Consider the following 19,685-nt stretch of genomic DNA (forward strand, 5'->3'; position numbering starts at 1 on the left):
TTCCCGCCGCCTTCAAAACATTTTTAAATCCCACCCGTATTCGGATAAGCCCCGCCATTACGTCAGGACTGATGTATGAGCATTGACCAATCCAATCCACGAACTGGGTATCTGTCTGTACTACTGGCCAATCAGAAAGGCGAAAAAGAAATATGCCGGAAAATGGTTGGGGGATAAATATCATGTATGTGCTGCTGAGACAGCCATTCGGAACTAGTTAATGCGGTGTTTATTAGGTTACTAGTGCCACCGTGTGGTGAAAAGTGCTCATTGTGTATGTAGGCAAGGAAATATAATTTAACTACAATAACCATGAACCCCTGCTGTGCGCGTCGGTCTTTGCTTATGCTTGTGGCTGCAACGTCACATCAGTGTTGCCAAATCCTTCGTTATATCGTAGGGCTAATAAACACTCATCTCATCTCATCTCTAGCCGCTTTATCCTGTTCTACAGGGTCGCAGGCAAGCTGGAGCCTATCCCAGCTGACTACGGGCGAAAGGCGGGGTACACCCTGGACAAGTCGCCAGGTCATCACAGGGTTGACACATAGACACAGACAGGGTTGGGGGTTTGAGACTTTGCAAATATCAGAAATATGTATGTGAAGGTTCTTAGTCATCCAGGTCATAGTAAACTATCTGAGAAACTCAGGAGGATCTTCGACAAACACAACAACCCTGTATACTTCAGACCCAGTAACAGAATACCCAGGCACAAACAGGACAACGTAGTGTACGCAATTCAGTGCAGTGAGGAATGCACAGACCTGTACACTGGGGAAACGAAACAACCACGTCACAAGTGCATGGCTTAACACAGGATAGCCAGTTCCTCAGGCCAGGACTCTGCAGTCTATCTTCATCTCAACAATAAAGGACATTCGTTTCAGGACTGCAATGTACGCATTTTAGCCAGAGAAGACCAGTGGTCTGAAAGAGGAGTGAAAGAAGCCATCTTTGCCAACCTGGAACGACCATCACTGAACAAAGGAGGTGGTCTGAGACACCACTTATCAGCCACCTACAATGCAGTCCTTGGCACACTTCTCAGAAAACTGAATACACATCCACACCAAGACTCAGCTGACTTCAGTGACTCACATGATGGCAGAGAGAGTCAGTGACCCACAGATCACCCTAACGACCCTCTAGGCTGCAAACACTGTTCACACCCGACCTCAAGCAACCCTAACAACCTGCAGGATGACTGAGAGGGTCAACGACCCATGTGACCTCAACAACTCTCCTTAGGGTTGCTTTTGGTCCACTAGAGGATAAATACCTGGAACTCCCCACTAGTCAGACAGAACTGAAGAAGCCTTTCGGATGAGAGGTGAAGAGTCTTCAAGAATTTCAAGCAAGTTCAGTTGATTCTTTAACACCTACAGCAAATGTCAAAGTATTTTACTTGCAAAATCATCTCAAACACACGTCCATGAATAATCCCAATACATGCCTAAACTTCTCTGTGACCTGGTCTAATAATTCTCATAAATATTATATGACTATGCAATAATATATAGGAGTTTAGTTAAATAACTATTTCAGACAGCTGATTTTAAGACTTTTTTTTTAACCATTACAAGTTGTACCTTAGACAATAAAAGTCGTAATGTTAAACCTGGGAAAGACACTGCAATTGAACAGGGTTATTTTTTTCAAGCAACAGATATCACAATCAGTCTTTGCCGAGACAAGACAAGCACCCAGGGGTATGGAACCCCACACAGAGACAAGACAAGCACCCAGGGCTATGTAACACCACCCAGGGACAAGACGAGCACCCAGGGGTATGGAACCCCACCCAGAGACAAGAGGAACACCCAGGGGTATGGAACCCCACCCAGAGACACGAGGAGCACCCAGGCGTATGGAACCCCACCCAGAGACACGAGGAGCACCCAGGGGTATGGAACACCACCCAGAGACAAGACGAGCACCCAGGGGTATGGAACCCCACCCAAAGACAAGACGAGCACCAGGGGTATGGAACCCCACCCAGAGACAAGACGAGCACACAGGGGTATGGAACCCCACCCAGAGACAAGATGAGCACCCAGGGCTATGTAGCACCACCCAGAGACAAGATGAGCACCCAGGGCTATGGAACACCACCCAGAGACAAGACGAGCACCCAGGGCTATGTAGCACCACCCAGAGACAAGACGAGCACCCAGGGCTATGGAACACCACCCAGAGACAAGATGAGCACCCAGGGCTATGTAGCACCACCCAGAGACAAGATGAGCACCCAGGGCTATGTAGCACCACCCAGAGACAAGATGAGCACCCAGGGGTATGGAACCCCACACAGAGACAAGATGAGCACCCAGGGCTATGTAACACCACCCAGGGACAAGATGAGCACCCAGGGGTATGGAACCCCACCCAGAGACAAGAGGAACACCCAGGGGTATGTAGCACCACCCAGAGACAAGATGAGCACCCAGGGCTATGGAACACCACCCAGAGACAAGACGAGCACCCAGGGCTATGTAGCACCACCCAGAGACAAGACGAGCACCCAGGGCTATGGAACACCACCCAGAGACAAGATGAGCACCCAGGGCTATGTAGCACCACCCAGAGACAAGATGAGCACCCAGGGCTATGTAGCACCACCCAGAGACAAGATGAGCACCCAGGGGTATGGAACCCCACACAGAGACAAGATGAGCACCCAGGGCTATGTAACACCACCCAGGGACAAGATGAGCACCCAGGGGTATGGAACCCCACCCAGAGACAAGAGGAACACCCAGGGGTATGTAGCACCACCCAGAGACAAGATGAGCACCCAGGGCTATGGAACACCACCCAGAGACAAGATGAGCACCCAGGGCTATGTAGCACCACCCAGAGACAAGATGAGCACCCAGGGCTATGTAGCACCACCCAGAGACAAGATGAGCACCCAGGGGTATGAAACCCCACACAGAGACAAGACAAGCACCCAGGGCTATGTAACACCACCCAGGGACAAGATGAGCACCCAGGGGTATGGAACCCCACCCAGAGACAAGAGGAACACCCAGGGGTATGGAACCCCACCCAGAGACACGAGGAGCACCCAGGGGTATGGAACACCACCCAGAGACACGAGGAGCACCCAGGGGTATGGAACCCCACCCAGAGACACGAGGAGCACCCAGGGGTATGGAACACCACCCAGAGACAAGACGAGCACCCAGGGGTATGGAACCCCACCCAAAGACAAGACGAGCACCCGGGGTATGGAACCCCACCCAGAGACAAGACGAGCACACAGGGGTATGGAACCCCACCCAGAGACAAGATGAGCACCCAGGGCTATGTAGCACCACCCAGAGACAAGATGAGCACCCAGGGCTATGGAACACCACCCAGAGACAAGATGAGCACCCAGGGCTATGGAACACCACCCAGAGACAAGATGAGCACCCAGGGGTATGGAACCCCACCCAGAGACAAGACGAGCACTCAGGTGTCTGTAGCCCACAATGCTATTTACACTCTAACCTCAACCAGTTGTAACAGCTGAATCACTTTTATATAACTAATCTCACCTGGGTGAAAATAGACACTCTTTTAAAGGATATACCATCCATCCATCATCTGTAGCCGCTTATCCTGTTCTACAGGGTCGCAGGCAAGCTGGAGCCTATCCCAGCTGACTATGGGTGAGAGACGGGGTACACCCTGGACAAGTCGCCAGGTCATCACAGGGCCGACACATAGAGACAAACAGCCATTCATACTCATATTCACACCTACGGTAAATTTAGACCTATCAATTAGCCTAACCTGCATGTCTTTGGGGGAAACCGGAGCACCCGGAGGAAACCCACACAGACAGCATGCAAACTCCACACAGAAAGGCCCTTGCCGGTCGCGAACCCAGGACCTTCTTGCTGCGAGGCAACAGTGCTAACCATTACACCACCGTGCCACCTAAAGGATATGCCGTATATACTTAATAAAACATAGTCTTTTGTAATATCCTTCTCATCTCATTATCTGTAGCCGCTTTATCCTGTTCTACAGGGTCGCAGGCAAGCTGGAGCCTATCCCAGCTGACTACGGGCAAAAGGCGGGGTACACCAGGTCGCCAGGTCATCACAGGGCTGACACATAGACACAGACAACCATTCACACTCACATTCACACCTACGGTCAATTTAGAGTCACCAGTTAACCTAACCTGCATGTCTTTGGACTGTGGGGGAAACCGGAGCACCCGGAGGAAACCCACGCGGACATGGGGAGAACATGCAAACTCCACACAGAAAGGCCCTCGCCGGCCACGGGGCTCGAACCCGGACCTTCTTGCTGTGGGGCGACAGCGCTAACCACTACACTACTGAAATTCTGAAATTTCTATCAGGCTCAATAAATTATCTATCTATCTATGATGTGGTGTGAAAGGGCAGGTCTTGACATTTGGTACTGGGCTAAGAGCGTATGAGTATTAATTGGAGTGTTTTTGAGGCTCACACTTGGCAACCTTCTCCACACATCCTGACAGTTGAGCTGGGATAAAGAAATGCTGCTGCTGGTGAGGATTTTCTACACCGTTAAACGGGAACAGCACATTTGCTCGACTAATGCCTGGATATTTTAAATCCGGGCTTTTTTTCTGATCTCAGAAATCGCTTTTGTACTTCGTATTGTAGCTCAGATTCGTGGATAATCAGAGGAGCCCTCTGTGGGAGCTGCTGTGCTGTTTATTCACTCCGTTAGCTGTGAGTGGCTAAAGCAGAGTGGAGGAGTCACCACACCCAGACAGACCCGCAGGATGCACCGCCGCTAATCACCGGAGCCAGAGCTTATTCAGAATAAAACCGGAATACTCCAGAGAGACGGGCAGTTAGTTTGCTACGAGTGCAAAAAAAGGGAGAAAGTTTCTTGTTTCTCCAAAGAAGCCATGAAACACCAGGGTCAGGATAGTTTGCGAGGAGACAGATAACAGTAGCTAGTGTTTTAGCTAGCGTGCTAAGTGTCCGGTGTGTGTAAGAGTGTAAAGGCCGGACAGGACGCCGGTACTCTTAGTCGTGTGTGTGTTTTAGTGATAGCAGGCTGTTATGAGTAACCCTACACTCATGTACACGTTTGTATTAAGAGATGACAACAGCAGCGTGTATGCTGAAGTCTCCAAGATCCTCATCTCTACTGGAAAATGGAAACGACTGAAAAAGGACAATCCGAGATTTAACTTGATGCTTGGAGAGAGGAACCGCCTTCCGTTTGGACGCCTAGGTAAAATGTGTGTGTGTATTTTTTGAAAACTCTTGCATAGATTATTTGTCTACTCAATTTATTCCTGTGAACAGTGATGCACTTTCTTCGAGAAACTGTTGGAAAGGCACACAGTATCCTGGTCAGGGTCTCGAACCCATGAGGAGTCAGGAATGCACCATGAATGGAGCACCGTGCACACATTCAAGAACAATCCACCTACTGGCTTGTTTTAGAGAGCTGGAGAACCAGGAGGAACCCCACAAACACTCCGTTTCCACCCAGGGCTGGTTCGGAGCTGGTGCCTAATCTCAAACCAGTTCATGTTTCAACTGCCAAACAACCGGCTAGGACCTGCTGGCCGAGAACCAACAACTGTGGCTGGGGATGGGATTATCATGACCAACTAAAACTCTATGACCACCAGTTTAAAAAATATATATATATTACACTACCATTCAAAAGTTTGGGGTCACTTTGAAATGTCCTTATTTTTGAAAGAAAAGCACTGTTCTTTTCAATGAAGATCACTTAACTAATCAGAAATCCACTCTATACATTGCTAATGTGGTAAATGACTATTCTAGCTGCAAATGTCTGGTTTTTGGTGCAATATCTCCATAGGTGTATAGAGGCCCATTTCCAGCAACTCTCACTCCAGTGTTCTAATGGTACAATGTGTTTGCTCATTGCCTCAGAAGGCTAATGGATGATTAGAAAACCCTTGTACAATCATGTTAGCACAGCTGAAAACAGTTGAGCTCTTTAGAGAAGCTATAAAACTGACCTTCCTTTGAGCAGATTGAGTTTCTGGAGCATCACATTTGTGGGATCGATTAAATGCTCAAAATGGCCAGAAAAATGTCTTGACTATATTTTCTATTCATTTTACAACTTATCTCATTATCTGTAGCCGCTTTATCCTGTTCTACAGGGTCGCAGGCAAGCTGGAGCCTATCCCAGCTGACTACGGGCGAAAGGCGGGGTACACCCTGGACAAGTCGCCAGGTCATCACAGGGTTGACACATAGACACAGACAACCATTCACACTCACATTCACACCTACGGTCAATTTAGAGTCACCAGTTAACCTAACCTGCATGTCTTTGGACTGTGGGGGAAACCGGAGCACCCGGAGGAAACCCACGCGGACACGGGGAGAACATGCAAACTCCGCACAGAAAGGCCCTCGCCGGCCACGGGGCTCGAACCCGGACCTTCTTTCTGTGAGGCGACAGCGCTAACCACTACACCACCATGCCACCATTTTACAACTTATGGTGGTAAATAAAAGTGTGACTTTTCATGTAAAACACAAAATTGTCTGGGTGACCCCAAACATTTGAACGGTAGTGTAGTTTGTCATTGTTGTGCTTGGTGCTAACATTGCTGGGAAAGCAAAGACATATACAGTGACGTAATGGCATGGCTCTCTAGCTTGTGGAAAAGCAAACCGGTTCTTAGAAAGTTCACAACTCCAATTGGCACTTGGTTTGTGTTGGTGAAAAGGGGCAAGAGCCATGAGGAGGAGGAGGAGGTGGTGGGGAACCTAACATATAATTTCCACCAATCCATCTCTTTTGTATTGTTGATGCGGTGCCAGTGTCGGAACTCTATCAGCTGACACTGATCTAAAAATGTCGTCCTTTGTAACCGAGATGACCCTTTGCAATTTCTATTGGCAAGTAATCATGATGAACGTGTGATTTAATGCAACTGTGTCATGTATGTGCTGAATGTATGTAGCAGTCAACGTTATTGACAGTCAAGGCATAAATTACATCTGTGGGTTGCATCAGAAATCTCTCAGACCTACTTCAGGAACACTCTAGTACTTGCTGCTAGCCTTGATTTAATATCAGCCCTGATACTCTGAGACCGGTGCATCAGATTATGCTCACTGCTAAAAAGCCCATATCCATTTCATCCTGTATTATCATGATGATGCTGTCTGACTTGTCTTTAATGCTCTGTAAATATCCAGCATCTTGGGCTCCTTTCAACTCCATTTACATTAAGGTGCCTTAACATTACGGCCTCTGTGAGATTGTCCTGTCCTACTGCACAACAGCAGAGGTTAATGACTAACTGTATAATTCTTCAGAAAATGGCATTTACATGTTAAACACATTTGTGCAGCTCTCCCAAAATAATTCCCACTGTGTTTCTTTTACAGGCCATGAACCAGGACTAATGCAGTTGGTCAACTATTATCGAGGAGCAGACAAGCTGTGTCGTAAAGCATCTCTGGTCAAGTAGGAATTCATTCTTCAGCTTTTTTTTTTTTACATTGCTCAAAGAAAAAAAAATTAAGGCAACACTTTAATCATTAGTCAAACACCAAGTCAGTTAAACTTCAGGGATCTCAATCTGTCCATTTAGGAAGCACAAGTGATTGTGAATCAGTTTCACCTGCTTTGGTGCAAGTGAAGTGACAACAGGTGCAATGGAGAGGCAAAAGCAAGATAACCCATTCCCTTTTGGGGGGGTTTCATGTGGTGGCCACAGACAGTTGCTCTCTGTTTATCCTTCCTGACTAATTCTTCTCTAGATTTGTGTTTTGCTAGTGTCCTTGTCAATACTGATAGCATGAGGTGGTACCTGCTTCCCACTCAGGTTGCACAAGTTCCTTCAGGATGGCACTTCCATACACGTGATCGCAAGAAGGTTTGCTGTGTCCCAGCACAGTCTCAAGAGCATGGAGGAGACCTGCCCTTACATGAGGCAAACTGGACAGGGCTGTCGAAGGGCGCCAACCCAGCAGCAGGACTGGTATCTGCTCCTATGTGCGAGGAAGAGCACTGTCAGAGCCCTACAAAATGACTTCCAGCAGGCTACTGGTGTGCATGCTTCTGACCAAGCTCTCAGAAACGGACTGCATGAGGGCCCGATGTCCTATAGTAGGACCTGTGCTTGCAGCCCAGCACCGTGCAGCTTGATTGGTGTTCACCAGAGAACACCAGATTTGGTAGGTTCATCAATGGCTCCCTGTTCTCTTCGCAGGTTTACACTGAGCACATGCAACGGGCGTGAAAGAGTCTGGAGATGCTGTAGTGAGTGTTATACTCCCTGTAACATCATCTAGCGTGACCGGTTTGGTGGTGGGTCAGTGATGGTCTAGGGAAGCATATCTTTGGAGGATTGCACAGACCTCCATGTCATAGCCAACAGTACCCTGACTGGTTACATACTGGGATGAAATCCTCAGAATGATTGTCAAACCTTATGCTGGTGCAGTGGGCTCGGAGTTCCTCCTGGTGCAGGACAATGCTAGGCCTCATTTAGCTAGAGTGTTTAGGCAGTTCCTGGATGATGAAGGCACTGATGCTATTAACTGGCCCTTGCATTCCCGACTTAAATCCAATTGAGCACCTATGGGACATTATGTACTGGTGCATCCGCCAAGTACTGCTACAGACTGTCCAGGAGCTCACTGATGCCCTGATCCAGGTCTGGGAGGAGATACCCCAGGACACCATCCACCAACTCATCGGAAGCATGCCCGGACGTTATCGGGAGTGCATACAGTCAGGTGGGGGCCGTACATGCTACTGTCACATTGAGTTGCTGTGATGAAATTCATGCACGTTGGATCAGCCTGTGACTTTTTTTCAATGTTTTACTTTGATTTTCAGTGTGATTTTGAATCCAGCCCTCAATGGGTTCATGATTTTAGTTTCCATTGACCGTTGTTGTCATTTTGTTCTTGACAAATTTATACAATGTAGAACGGTGAATATTTTCAACTTGAATAATTCATTCATCGAGATCCGATGTGTGATTTTTATGTGTTCCCTTGTTTTTTGAGCAGTGGAGGTCTTTGATTCATTTTGTATAAGTATCTGGATTCAATTCATTTTCATTATAAACATTTGAAAATGTATCTACAGCTCTCTTCTGTAATTTTTTTTTACAAACTCTGTAATGAAATAGAAAAGTTACACCTCAAATACATTTCATTGAACATCATCTTTTACCTGCAGGTTAATAAAGACTTGTCCAGAGCTGAAAGACTCCTGTAACTGGTTCCCTGAGTCATACATTATTTATCCAACCAACCTCAACACCCCTGTTGCTCCTGCAACCAATGGCATCAGCCATTTGAAGAACAACCCAAAGACAGATGAGCGTGAGGTCTTTCTGGCCTCCTATAATGCCAAAAAGGAAAACGGGGAGGGAACAGTGTGGATTGCTAAATCATCTGCTGGAGCAAAAGGTGAGGACAGATCAAAAACCCATTCACAGCTCGCATATAAAAACAAATGCAGTTAGTGTCTTGAACCTTCTTCATGGTATAGCTTTAGCATTGTGAGTTTCTTGGTGGGCCACAGTACCACATAGTTGAATGTTTAACTACTTTAACACTATTTTAACTTTCCAAATACTTGTCAATCCCAGTAGGTGTTGAATCATATGTTAGACCAGGGATAGCATTAAACTGAAAGCTGTGGCTCTGTGAAAAATGTACCTGTGACCGTTTTACAAATTGTTCTTTTTTTGGGGGGCCCTGCTTAAATAAGAACCCAACCAATAAATCAGAATACTAATATAATTGCCTATAAATTGGTATTGACATTTGTAACTGCCAATAAATGAAAAATTTAAAAAGGAACAGAGTGATGGAAGATGGATTTTTTTTTTCTTTTAAATCCATGTTATGAGTGTTGTGTAGTTTGTCCACTAGAGGGCACAGTGCATCTCCACTGTTGGGAAAACACATTTGGAATGCCACAAATCTCAACAATCAGCTGACCCGAGCAGAGTAGTATAGCGTGTCAAACAGATGTTCAGCTCTTTTCATAGTCAGTTTCAGTTGTACAGATACGTTAATGGTATATATGGACACGTTGTGTTTTTTAGTTTGAAGTGAAATAATTTTTTTTTGTAGTGTTCCTATATAAAGTATCCTAAAATACAGGGGCTGCAAAAGTAGGTATACAGTAATGAAAAACAAACCGTTCACACAAAATGTTATTTTATTGATTATACAAACACATCAATAATAAATACACTAATTCCTCAAATGTTCAAACTGTTTGCCCCCAGCATTCACACACTCCGCTAGTCGAGTGTGGACGCACACTGGCACAAAGGTCTTTATCAGCATCAATTTCCTGGCAAGCCTCCCGTATGAACTGAATCATGGCATCAACAGAACATGGCTTGTGTGCGAAAACCCAATCTTTTACACATCCCCAGAAAAAGAAGTCCATAGGGGTGAGATCCAGCGAACGTGGTGGCCAGTCAACGGCTCCCTGACATTCAGTCCACCTGTTGGGGAAATTCTTTGTCAAGTAGCGCATGCACATCGAGTGCGGTGGTGCCCATCCTGCTGAAAGTAGAAGTCATCCTGCTGCTGCTGTTTGTGTATAATCCTTACTGTATGCCTACTTTTGCAGCCCCCTATATTTGTTATATTAACATTGCATATATGCTATATTTGAGTAATCAAGATGGATTAAACATTTTTTCCCCTAATTAAGTAGGCTATACCTTGAAAACAGATGACTAAGAAATTTGCATGTTTCCAGATGAATAGTTATGTATATAGGCCTAATAAAATAGCTTTTGTATACATGGTTCCCCCCCAAGAACATTTAGGCCTGCTTGGCTATTTTTGTACAATTCACAGTATTCTGTTCGAATGAAGATGTAGGGGTTTGGGTTTTTTTGGGGGGGGGGCGGGGGGTTCTTCCCCCCCCCCCCCCCCCCCCCCCCTTTCCCCTCTCTCTTCCGAGGGATGGGAATTAGTTGATAATATCGATTGGAAATCAGAGCTTTTTTTATGGTTATCCATTAAAGTATAATGGCATTCCAGTTTGAATCCTTTTAAGATCCCTTTTTTATTTTTTATTTTTTTATAAACATTAGGTGCTGGAATCTTGATCTCTCAGGATGCAAACCAGTTGCTTGAGTTCATTGATAATCAGGGACAAGTTCATGTCATTCAGAAGTATCTGGAGCAGCCACTGCTGTTGGAACCTGGTCATCGCAAATTTGATATAAGGTAAGAGAGACAACCTCTTGGATTTTGTCTGTGTAGTCATTGTGAACTTCATGCACAAAGCAGGAGAAAAGCTCGGTGGTTTATAACGTGTTAATCCTCTGTGTGAAGGAGTTGGGTGCTTGTGGACCATCAGTACAACATTTACCTGTACCGTGAGGGAGTGCTGAGGACGTCCTCCGAGCCGTACAACAGCTCAGACCTGCAGGACATGACCAGCCACCTGACCAATCACTGCATCCAGAAGGAGCACTCGCAGAACTACGGCCGCTACGAGGAGGGCAATGAGATGTTCTTCGACGAGTTCAGACACTACCTGCTGAACGTTCACAACGTTTCCATGGAGACCTCCATCTTACCTCAGATCAAACAGATAATAAGGTATGATGGGTAGCTTACAGTCACTCATTACAATCATCTGTTTGACTAAGCAAGCTTCATCTTCTGTGAGAGTGATGAAATAATTCCTTACATGCATTTTTAATCATTATTGTATTATATTCTCAATATAAATAAAACAAAAGGGTGCTTTAAGAGCACCATCACAAGTTACATTTTTGATGCTGTGAACATCTTGATTTGAGACGTTAAAGATGATCAAATAACCATATCGTAAACCATGCCACATTGATTTGGTTTGTTTTTAATATTTTAATGAGCACACCACAGTTGCAGTAGCTGTATAATCACAAAGTCTTTTGTACATAGTATGCAGCCATAAATACCTGTAAGCTTTTGTATGTGACCTAGTAGTTTTACAGTTGTTAAAGCTGTTCAAAATTTCTAGTTCATTACTCTACAGTATTTCGTTCATGGTACATATCTGTCCTTATTTCACAGGGGCTGCCTTATGTGCATTGAACCAGCAATCAGCACGAAGCACCTATCCTACCAGAGCTTCCAGCTTTTCGGTTTTGACTTTATGCTGGACGAGAGCTTTAAAGTGTGGCTGATTGAGATCAACGGAGCTCCTGCATGTGCACAGTCAGTTCTTTACAGATATTTTGGAAAAGAGTATCTGCTTCTTCCCTCCTCCTTCAACTAAGAAATATTTCTCTAGTTACTGTCATTCTACCCTTACAGTGGTGGGCTCTTACTTTAACAGGGTCCTACTGATCTACACTATGGCCAAATGTATTTGGACACCTGACCATCACATCCATATGTGATTTTTCTCCAAACTGGTACCACAAAGTTGCAAGCACACAGTTGTATAGAATGTATGATGTAGCATTACAATTTCCCTTCACTGGATCTAAAACATATTCCAGCATGACGATGACGGCTCTGTGACAGCAGGGTTTGCCAAAGTTTGAAGTGAATGAACTTGAGTGTCCTGGACAGTACACTGACCTCAGCTTCACTGAACACTTTTGGGGTGGACTGGAACCCTGACGGCACCCCAGGTCTCCTCACGTGATGACGTTACCTGACCTCATTAATGCTCTTGTGGCTGAATGGGTATAAATTCCCACAGCCACATTGTAAAGCCTAGTGGACAGCCTTTCCAGAAGAGTGGCAGCAAATGGGGTGGTGGCGGGGGAAACTTTAGAATGGGATGTTCAACAAGTACATATGGGTATGTTGGTCAGGTGTTCACATATTTGTGGTTATACAGTATAGTGTGTTTTCATAGGTTTCTCAGTATTCCAATAACCTCCTCTTAAGTTTGAACAGCTGAGAAGGTTTGGGCCATTTCTAGAAACCATATTTTATAATTCTGAGAATAGAAGTTCAAATTATCTCTAGCCACTTTATCCTGTTCTGCAGGGTCGCAGGGAAGTTCAAATTGTTCCTTTAAATTGTCTAAGGTTGCCATGTTAAACTGATCTCCTTTAGTGTGCAATTCCCTTTCTAAAATGTTCATCCTGTTCTTTCTGTTGAAGAGTGTGCGCATCGTGAGTAACATAATTCATTTAGTTCTTGTTGTCAGCATTGTGAAAATGTTCTCCTCCTCTACTTTTTAGGAAACTCTACCCGGAGCTGTGCCAAGGCATCGTGGACGTAGCCATTTCCACCGTCTTCTCACTAAATGCAGATGCGCTGTCATCCTCCCCTCCATTCTCCACCTCTCCTTCTCTCTCCTCCAGCTCCTGCTCTTCACCCAAACTCAGAGCGCCACAACACTTTGGTCCTTTCATGAAACTGTAAGCATGATGCTGTGTTCCTGAGGAACCCCTCCCTGCTAAAACTCTTCATGCAACTTGTTTTCTTAAAAAAAAAAAATCCACCTATATCCTTCTCTTTCTGTCTGTCACATTTGGGGGGAAAATAAGTAAGGAGTAAACCAGGGAAATTTAACTGGAGCAGTTAATGAGAATGAAAGTGTAAAGAAGTCTGTGGCATAGACACATGCTGAGTATTCACATCTCTGGTATGGTATCAGCTTATTGTTTTGTGCTAGAGGTGGGCTGCTTAGCCTGACTGCATGATTATACTAGGGTTTCAGTTCTGTACACAAGATAATCACAAGAATATACTGGACAACACAAGGACAATCTCGACTGTTTCAGTAAGATTCCTCTGGGCACCTTGAAATAAAGTAGGATGTTTTATGGGATTTAATTCCTGTGACTTTAGTGCCTTACATTTCCACAGACACATTACCCATAAAACCTCAAGTAGATTTTTCTTTGAAATGCCATGCAATGTATAAATACTGAAAGTTAAGTCAGTTAAACTAAACGGAGCCTAAATCAGTTGCAGTTTCTGCTATGGGCTTTAAAGGTCGATTTAGCCTTGGTCATAGTTCAGTATTTTAAGTGACTGTACGTCCCGTTAGAAACCAGAAGCATCTTATTGCTCTCATAGTACAAGCTATATGCTTCGGCATTGTACGTTTGTGTCTATAGGTTCAGAACGTGTTATTTATGGTGAGAAGGCTTGTCAACAAAGTATTGATGTTTTTATAGTTCGGTCTCTGTTGTGTTTGTGTGTACAGCTGTACATCTTGAATATGCTTTGATCATGCTTGAAGAGTGCTTAAATAACTCCAGTGCAACCATCCACTCTGGTACATTCTGCTATCTTTCACCTCCCACATCTGGATTTTTTTTTTTCCCCTCCCCCAGTACAACAGACTTTGTAGTACGGAGTCCAGCACAGCAGGTGACTGACTACCACTGTTTTTTCATTTTAAAATGTTTATTATTTATTTTTTTTAATTCTACTGCCATAGTAATTTTTTTCCACTTCATATCACTTCCCAGTTCATTAAAGCTGAATAAAAATATTTTATTTGTGACCACAGTCCATGTTCAATTAAATGCATGCAAAATGTTTTTATATTGAATACATATCTAGGAATATTTTCAAGACCTATTCAGAATGAAAGGTACATGTTTGGGTTAAATGCACGCTTTGATAAACTCGACTGCGGTATTTAATCCCCTTCCTTTGGTTAGATCTTCAATTCTATTTGTACAGTGTGTTTAATAATACATTTGTCACAAAGCAGCTTTGCAGAAATATAGTTTTAATATACATACAGTACTAGTTAAAATTTTGGACACCCCTACTCATTCATAGGTTTTTCTGTATTTTGACTTTTTTCTACATTGTAAAATAATACTGAAGACATAACTATGAAATAACACATGGAACATGTATGGAATTATGTGATAAACAAAAGTGTCAAAAGGAAATACATGTTTCATATTTTAGATGTACAGTAAATAAAAATGCAGTAAATAGCCCTATTCCACAACTGTAGTAATCGATATATCAAGAACTGTTCTGTTCAACTAAGAGAAACGACATCCATCATTACTTTAAAACATGAAGTGTATTTTAATTAAATAAAAATAAAGAAAAAAAATGTATGAATTAGGTGTGTCCAAACTTTTTTGAACAGTACTTTTGTATGAATTTGTCCCGAATGAGCAGGCCAGAGGCAATGAGATCCCCCCCCCCTTATTTTATTTATATATATATATATATATATATATATATATATATATATATGAGTGATTCCACGCTTATGGGTACTGAAATGGGGACATGAACTTATTTTTAAAAATTCACCTAAAACCATTTCTTTTTTTTACCATCAGGTCACAAAACATGTAATCTTTAATGAATGATATGTTAAAAGATAACTTTAATTTTCTGAGATGTAATAAAAACATATTTATATGCCAAAGTCAAGCCTATGAGTTCCAAAATGATGTCTGTTACATTACTTCTGTTATGATTGTCCATCTCGCGTCTGTTACAAATGAATTACAATCTAGCTATATACCATGTTAATCTTATTGAAAGAATGTGTATGTTTATTCTACTACACATGTTTATTAATTATATTTGCTAAAACATCACCTTCCTATGTTTCAAAAAGTAATTCTACATTGTTAAAATTGAGAATATATATGTCCACAACACTTCTGTTACGTTCTGACTTTGGCATATAAATGTTTTTATTACATCTCAGAAAATTAAAGTTATCTTTTAACATATCATTCATTAAAGATTACATGTTTTGTGACCTGATGGTAAAAAAAGAAATGGTTTTAGGTGAATTTTTAAAAATAAGTTCATGTCCCCATTTCAGTACCCATAAGCGTGGAATCACTCATATATATCCAGTCAGTTGTATTGGCCCTCTAGGATGGTATATTAGGGCCAATTTAGGGGTGTGTGTGTGATTTGATTTATATAAATTAAATTATAGTGGGATGTATATTGATAGTACATGGTGGTGCAAAGATGTGAAGTTTATCTTCAAGTGGTGAACATAGTCATGAATGAGCGAAGCAAGCAAGATTTTCAACACTGGAAGATAAACTTAATATTTTTGCTTATTTTACACACGTGTGTGTGTGTGTGTGGAGCTGGGAGGAAACCTCAATTTGAGATTAAAGTTGGAAAGTCAGGAGAGGAAAAACTTGGATATTCTCTCTCTAATATGTCTGAGATTAGTCATTTTTGTCTTTTTCCTTGCAAATTTGTGACTTAATCTCGGAATTTCTGAACCTGCCCCCTGTATATTTTCAACTTGGGGAAAATTAATCTCAGAAATCGAGGCGTGTTTTTTTTTTTTTTTTTGGTCTGCTTTTTTTAAAATAAAACCTATAGTGACCCTAATATGCCGTCTTCGCCCTCTTATCGTTGTATTGCACTTTGACAGCGTGTGTGTGTGTGTGTTGGATGCATCTTTAGTCTTTGTTTACAATGAATGGCTGTTCCTGATTCAGCAGTGCTCTGTGTAAGTGATCAGACTCACTGAACCCTAAAACATGGTTTAGCTGCAGCAGTATGTCAAATGAGAGCCTTTTATTTCATGAAAAGGACTTGAAGGAATGCCTGTGATGTGACCCTGGGCATGCTGCAGTAGGAATGGTTGATCCTAAAAAGGATTTATGAGGGGGGTTTGTGTCAAGGATGTGTAAAACATTTCATGAAGAAGAGCAAGCCTCATAAATGTACACATTTAGTTGTTAGTCATATTATTATTGTTGGAGCACTACATGTGTGTAAATATGTAAATACTTCATAACTATATATTTTTTTTCAGTCCTGATTTAGCTGAAAGAGAAAGGGTGCCTTATTAAACGTGATTTTTGAAATGCCCTTAAGACAATACGCAGAGTGGTGTGGGGTTGGGGTTTTTGTTTGTTTGTTTGTTTTTGTCACTTTTTCTTGTTTTATTTGACTGGATACTTTGCAAGTCCTTTGACTTGTCAATATATAAATTAAGAAATAATGATACATTTGCTACCCATCCCAAGCTGAGCTAAAATCCTATATTTTCATCAATTCTAACCAAAGATGATTGAAATGCTTTTGTACATTTTAGTTTGATCATTTTCTGTTCTCTAAGGATCTTTGGTGTTTGTGGAATGTTTAGGTATTTTTAAGCCTGAAATTGAGAATTCATTAGTCATTTAAGAAATGTTATGTTGGTCTGAACTGTGCTTATCTGCTTTATATCTTGTTCCCCTTAGTAATGAAGAGGTTGTGTTCTGACCTCGTGTCTCTGAGATCCACATTAAAGCTGTAAAACCCTGATTTGTGCTCAGCATGTAAACCCACCTGTCACCTGAAAAGGTCATCTGGTCTTCTCCTTTCACTCCTGAATGTTTCCTACAGTTAGTATTAAAGGAAACCTATTATTTATCTGAGTAAATAGAAGCACTGTACTGTTTTAGGACGTGTCAGTTTTCTATTTTTGTAATGTTTTGTGCATGGTACATGTGATTTGTATGTTGGTCGTGTCAATTTTTTTTCTTTCAATTTTTTTAATTTGTTACAGCTAAAAAATAAACAATGTAAATTTTAAACATGCAAGAGAGCAGATAAATATTTAACCAAGTCCACTTTCACAAATCTTTTCCTTGGAAACCTAAAGAAAAAAAGGGGTTATGTAGAAATGGACCCGAGCTGGCTGCTGATATTAAAAATGCAGGCAGTTGGTCTGTGGTTTAGCTGCATAATCGTTTATCACAAGTGTTATATAAATAATTTTTTTAATAATCACACATTAAACAAAGCAATGAAGTTGACTTTAAAAGATATAATAAAATATAATTTTTATTATTAAAGTAATAAAATAATTCAGCTTTGAAGTATGGCTGATTTGACCTGAAGGCCAACTGAATTCTGTTCATCTCCAAAGTGATTTGGGAGAGGTTTTATGTTTATTTAGGTATGTGCAGTTTTACAAGTACAGAGCAGTCACGCAACCAAACTTCAATCCATTGTGACAGATGAGGCAGTGGGAGATGTTTAGCCCACACAGCAGACAAAATAAGGAGGCGGAAAAGTAAACAAGGAAAGTGAAGAAATTTGATTTCATTCAAAGGTTTTTATTGCTAAACATTTTTGCAAGTCATGCTGAAAGTTTGGAACTAGTGGTGGAAACTAAGTTTAACAAAGTATGAAATACATTTCCCAGTGGAAAAATATTGATGGAAAACTGGTAAGAAATACCAGCCAATAAGAAAACTAGCATTGCATAAAAGGTGTAACTGTGATGTTAGAACTGTGTAAAAAGGGAAAACTCCATGAGCAGTGGTTTGGTTCACACTGCAGATTGATTCGACTTTTATTTGATTTAATAAAATGCTACTTTTCTGCAACTCCTTAGCCTTTGATTTCTCTTTTGCAAACAGGTTTCCATGACACAAGGTCAAATGTTGTCATCTCATTATCTCTAGCTGCTTTATCCTTCTACAGGGTCGCAGGCAAGCTGGAGCCTATCCCAGCTGACTACAGGCGAAAGGCGGGGTACACCCTGGACAAGTCGCCAGGTCATCACAGGGCTGACACATAGACACAGACCACCATTCACACTCACATTCACACCTACGGTCAATTTAGAGTCACCAGTTAACCTAACCTGCATGTCTTTGGACTGTGGGGGAAACCGGAGCACCCAGAGGAAACCCACGCGGACACGGGGAGAACATGCAAACTCCACACAGAAAGGCTCTCGCCGGCCACGGGGCTCGAACCCGGACCTTCTTGCTGTGAGGCGACAGCGCTAACCACTACGCCACCGTCAAATGTTGTACTAAAGTTAAAATACAAAACAGTATCATATACTTACCACATCGAATGGCCCACAGAGCAAATGAAAAAGAGATGAATCTGAAACAGGTATAAAACCTGCCCCTGCAGAACTTAGTCCATAGTGTATGAGCTCATTTCCAACAAATAACCCATCCTTATTGCTTCAAGTTCTATTAATTGTTAGAAATGACATGGTCCTTATTAAAGTAGGAAAAAAAATTAATTTCTTATGTACAACAAGGGAGCCATTAATGCCTGTTTGTGTTGCTCTTCTTGTTTTTGATGTAAAGCTCAGTTCAGGAGCCGTCTGTAATTACTCATATGTTTAGTGCTGAAGTTATTTTACCCATATGAGAAACCCCAACTAAATCTCAGATTTGTGACCATTTTTCACATTTAAAAACATCACGAAAAATAACAATGCATACATTCAGATACATTTTATGTTGGAGGCTCAATTGACTCAACTTTTATTTGATTTAATAAAATACTACTTTTCTGAGGGCGGCACGGTGGTGTAGTGGTTAGCGCTGTCGCCTCACAGCAAGAAGGTCCTGGGTTCGAGCCCCGGGGCCGGCGAGGGCCTTTCTGTGTGGAGTTTGCATGTTCTCCCCGTGTCCGCGTGGGTTTCCTCCGGGTGCTCCGGTTTCCCCCACAGTCCAAAGACATGGTTAACTGGTGACTCTAAATTGACCGTAGGTGTGAGTGTGAATGGTTGTCTGTGTCTATGTGTCAGCCCTGTGATGACCTGGCGACTTGTCCAGGGTGTACCCCGCCTTTCGCCCATAGTCAGCTGGGATAGGCTCCAGCTTGCCTGCGACCCTGTAGAACAGGATAAAGCGGCTACAGATAATGAGATGAGATGAGACTACTTTTCTGCAACTCCTTAGCCTTTGATTTCTCTTTTGTGAACAGGTTTCCATGACACAAGGTCAAATGTTGTACCAAAGTTAAAAT

General features: G+C 42.6%; 1 protein-coding gene across 2 annotated transcripts; it reads left to right on the forward strand.

Annotated features, from left to right (window-relative positions):
• The first annotated feature begins 4,490 nt into the window (after positions 1-4,490).
• On the forward strand, positions 4,491-18,295 carry ttl (tubulin tyrosine ligase). Of its 2 annotated transcripts, XM_060925825.1 has the most exons (9): positions 4,491-4,534; positions 5,099-5,235; positions 7,392-7,470; positions 9,199-9,431; positions 11,087-11,222; positions 11,331-11,600; positions 12,060-12,203; positions 13,187-13,366; positions 17,162-18,295. In XM_060925825.1, exons 2-9 carry the CDS (start codon positions 5,196-5,198, stop codon positions 17,181-17,183), a joined length of 1,104 nt encoding a protein of 367 aa, XP_060781808.1. In that variant the 5' UTR covers positions 4,491-4,534; positions 5,099-5,195; the 3' UTR covers positions 17,184-18,295. The 2 variants fall into 2 exon arrangements, with proteins under 2 accessions (XP_060781808.1, XP_060781807.1); XM_060925824.1 differs by having other exon boundaries at positions 4,505-5,235.
• Positions 18,296-19,685: the final 1,390 nt, after the last annotated feature.

The sequence above is a fragment of the Neoarius graeffei genome, chromosome 7 (genome assembly GCF_027579695.1).
Source record: "Neoarius graeffei isolate fNeoGra1 chromosome 7, fNeoGra1.pri, whole genome shotgun sequence".
NCBI lineage: Eukaryota > Metazoa > Chordata > Actinopteri > Siluriformes > Ariidae > Neoarius > Neoarius graeffei.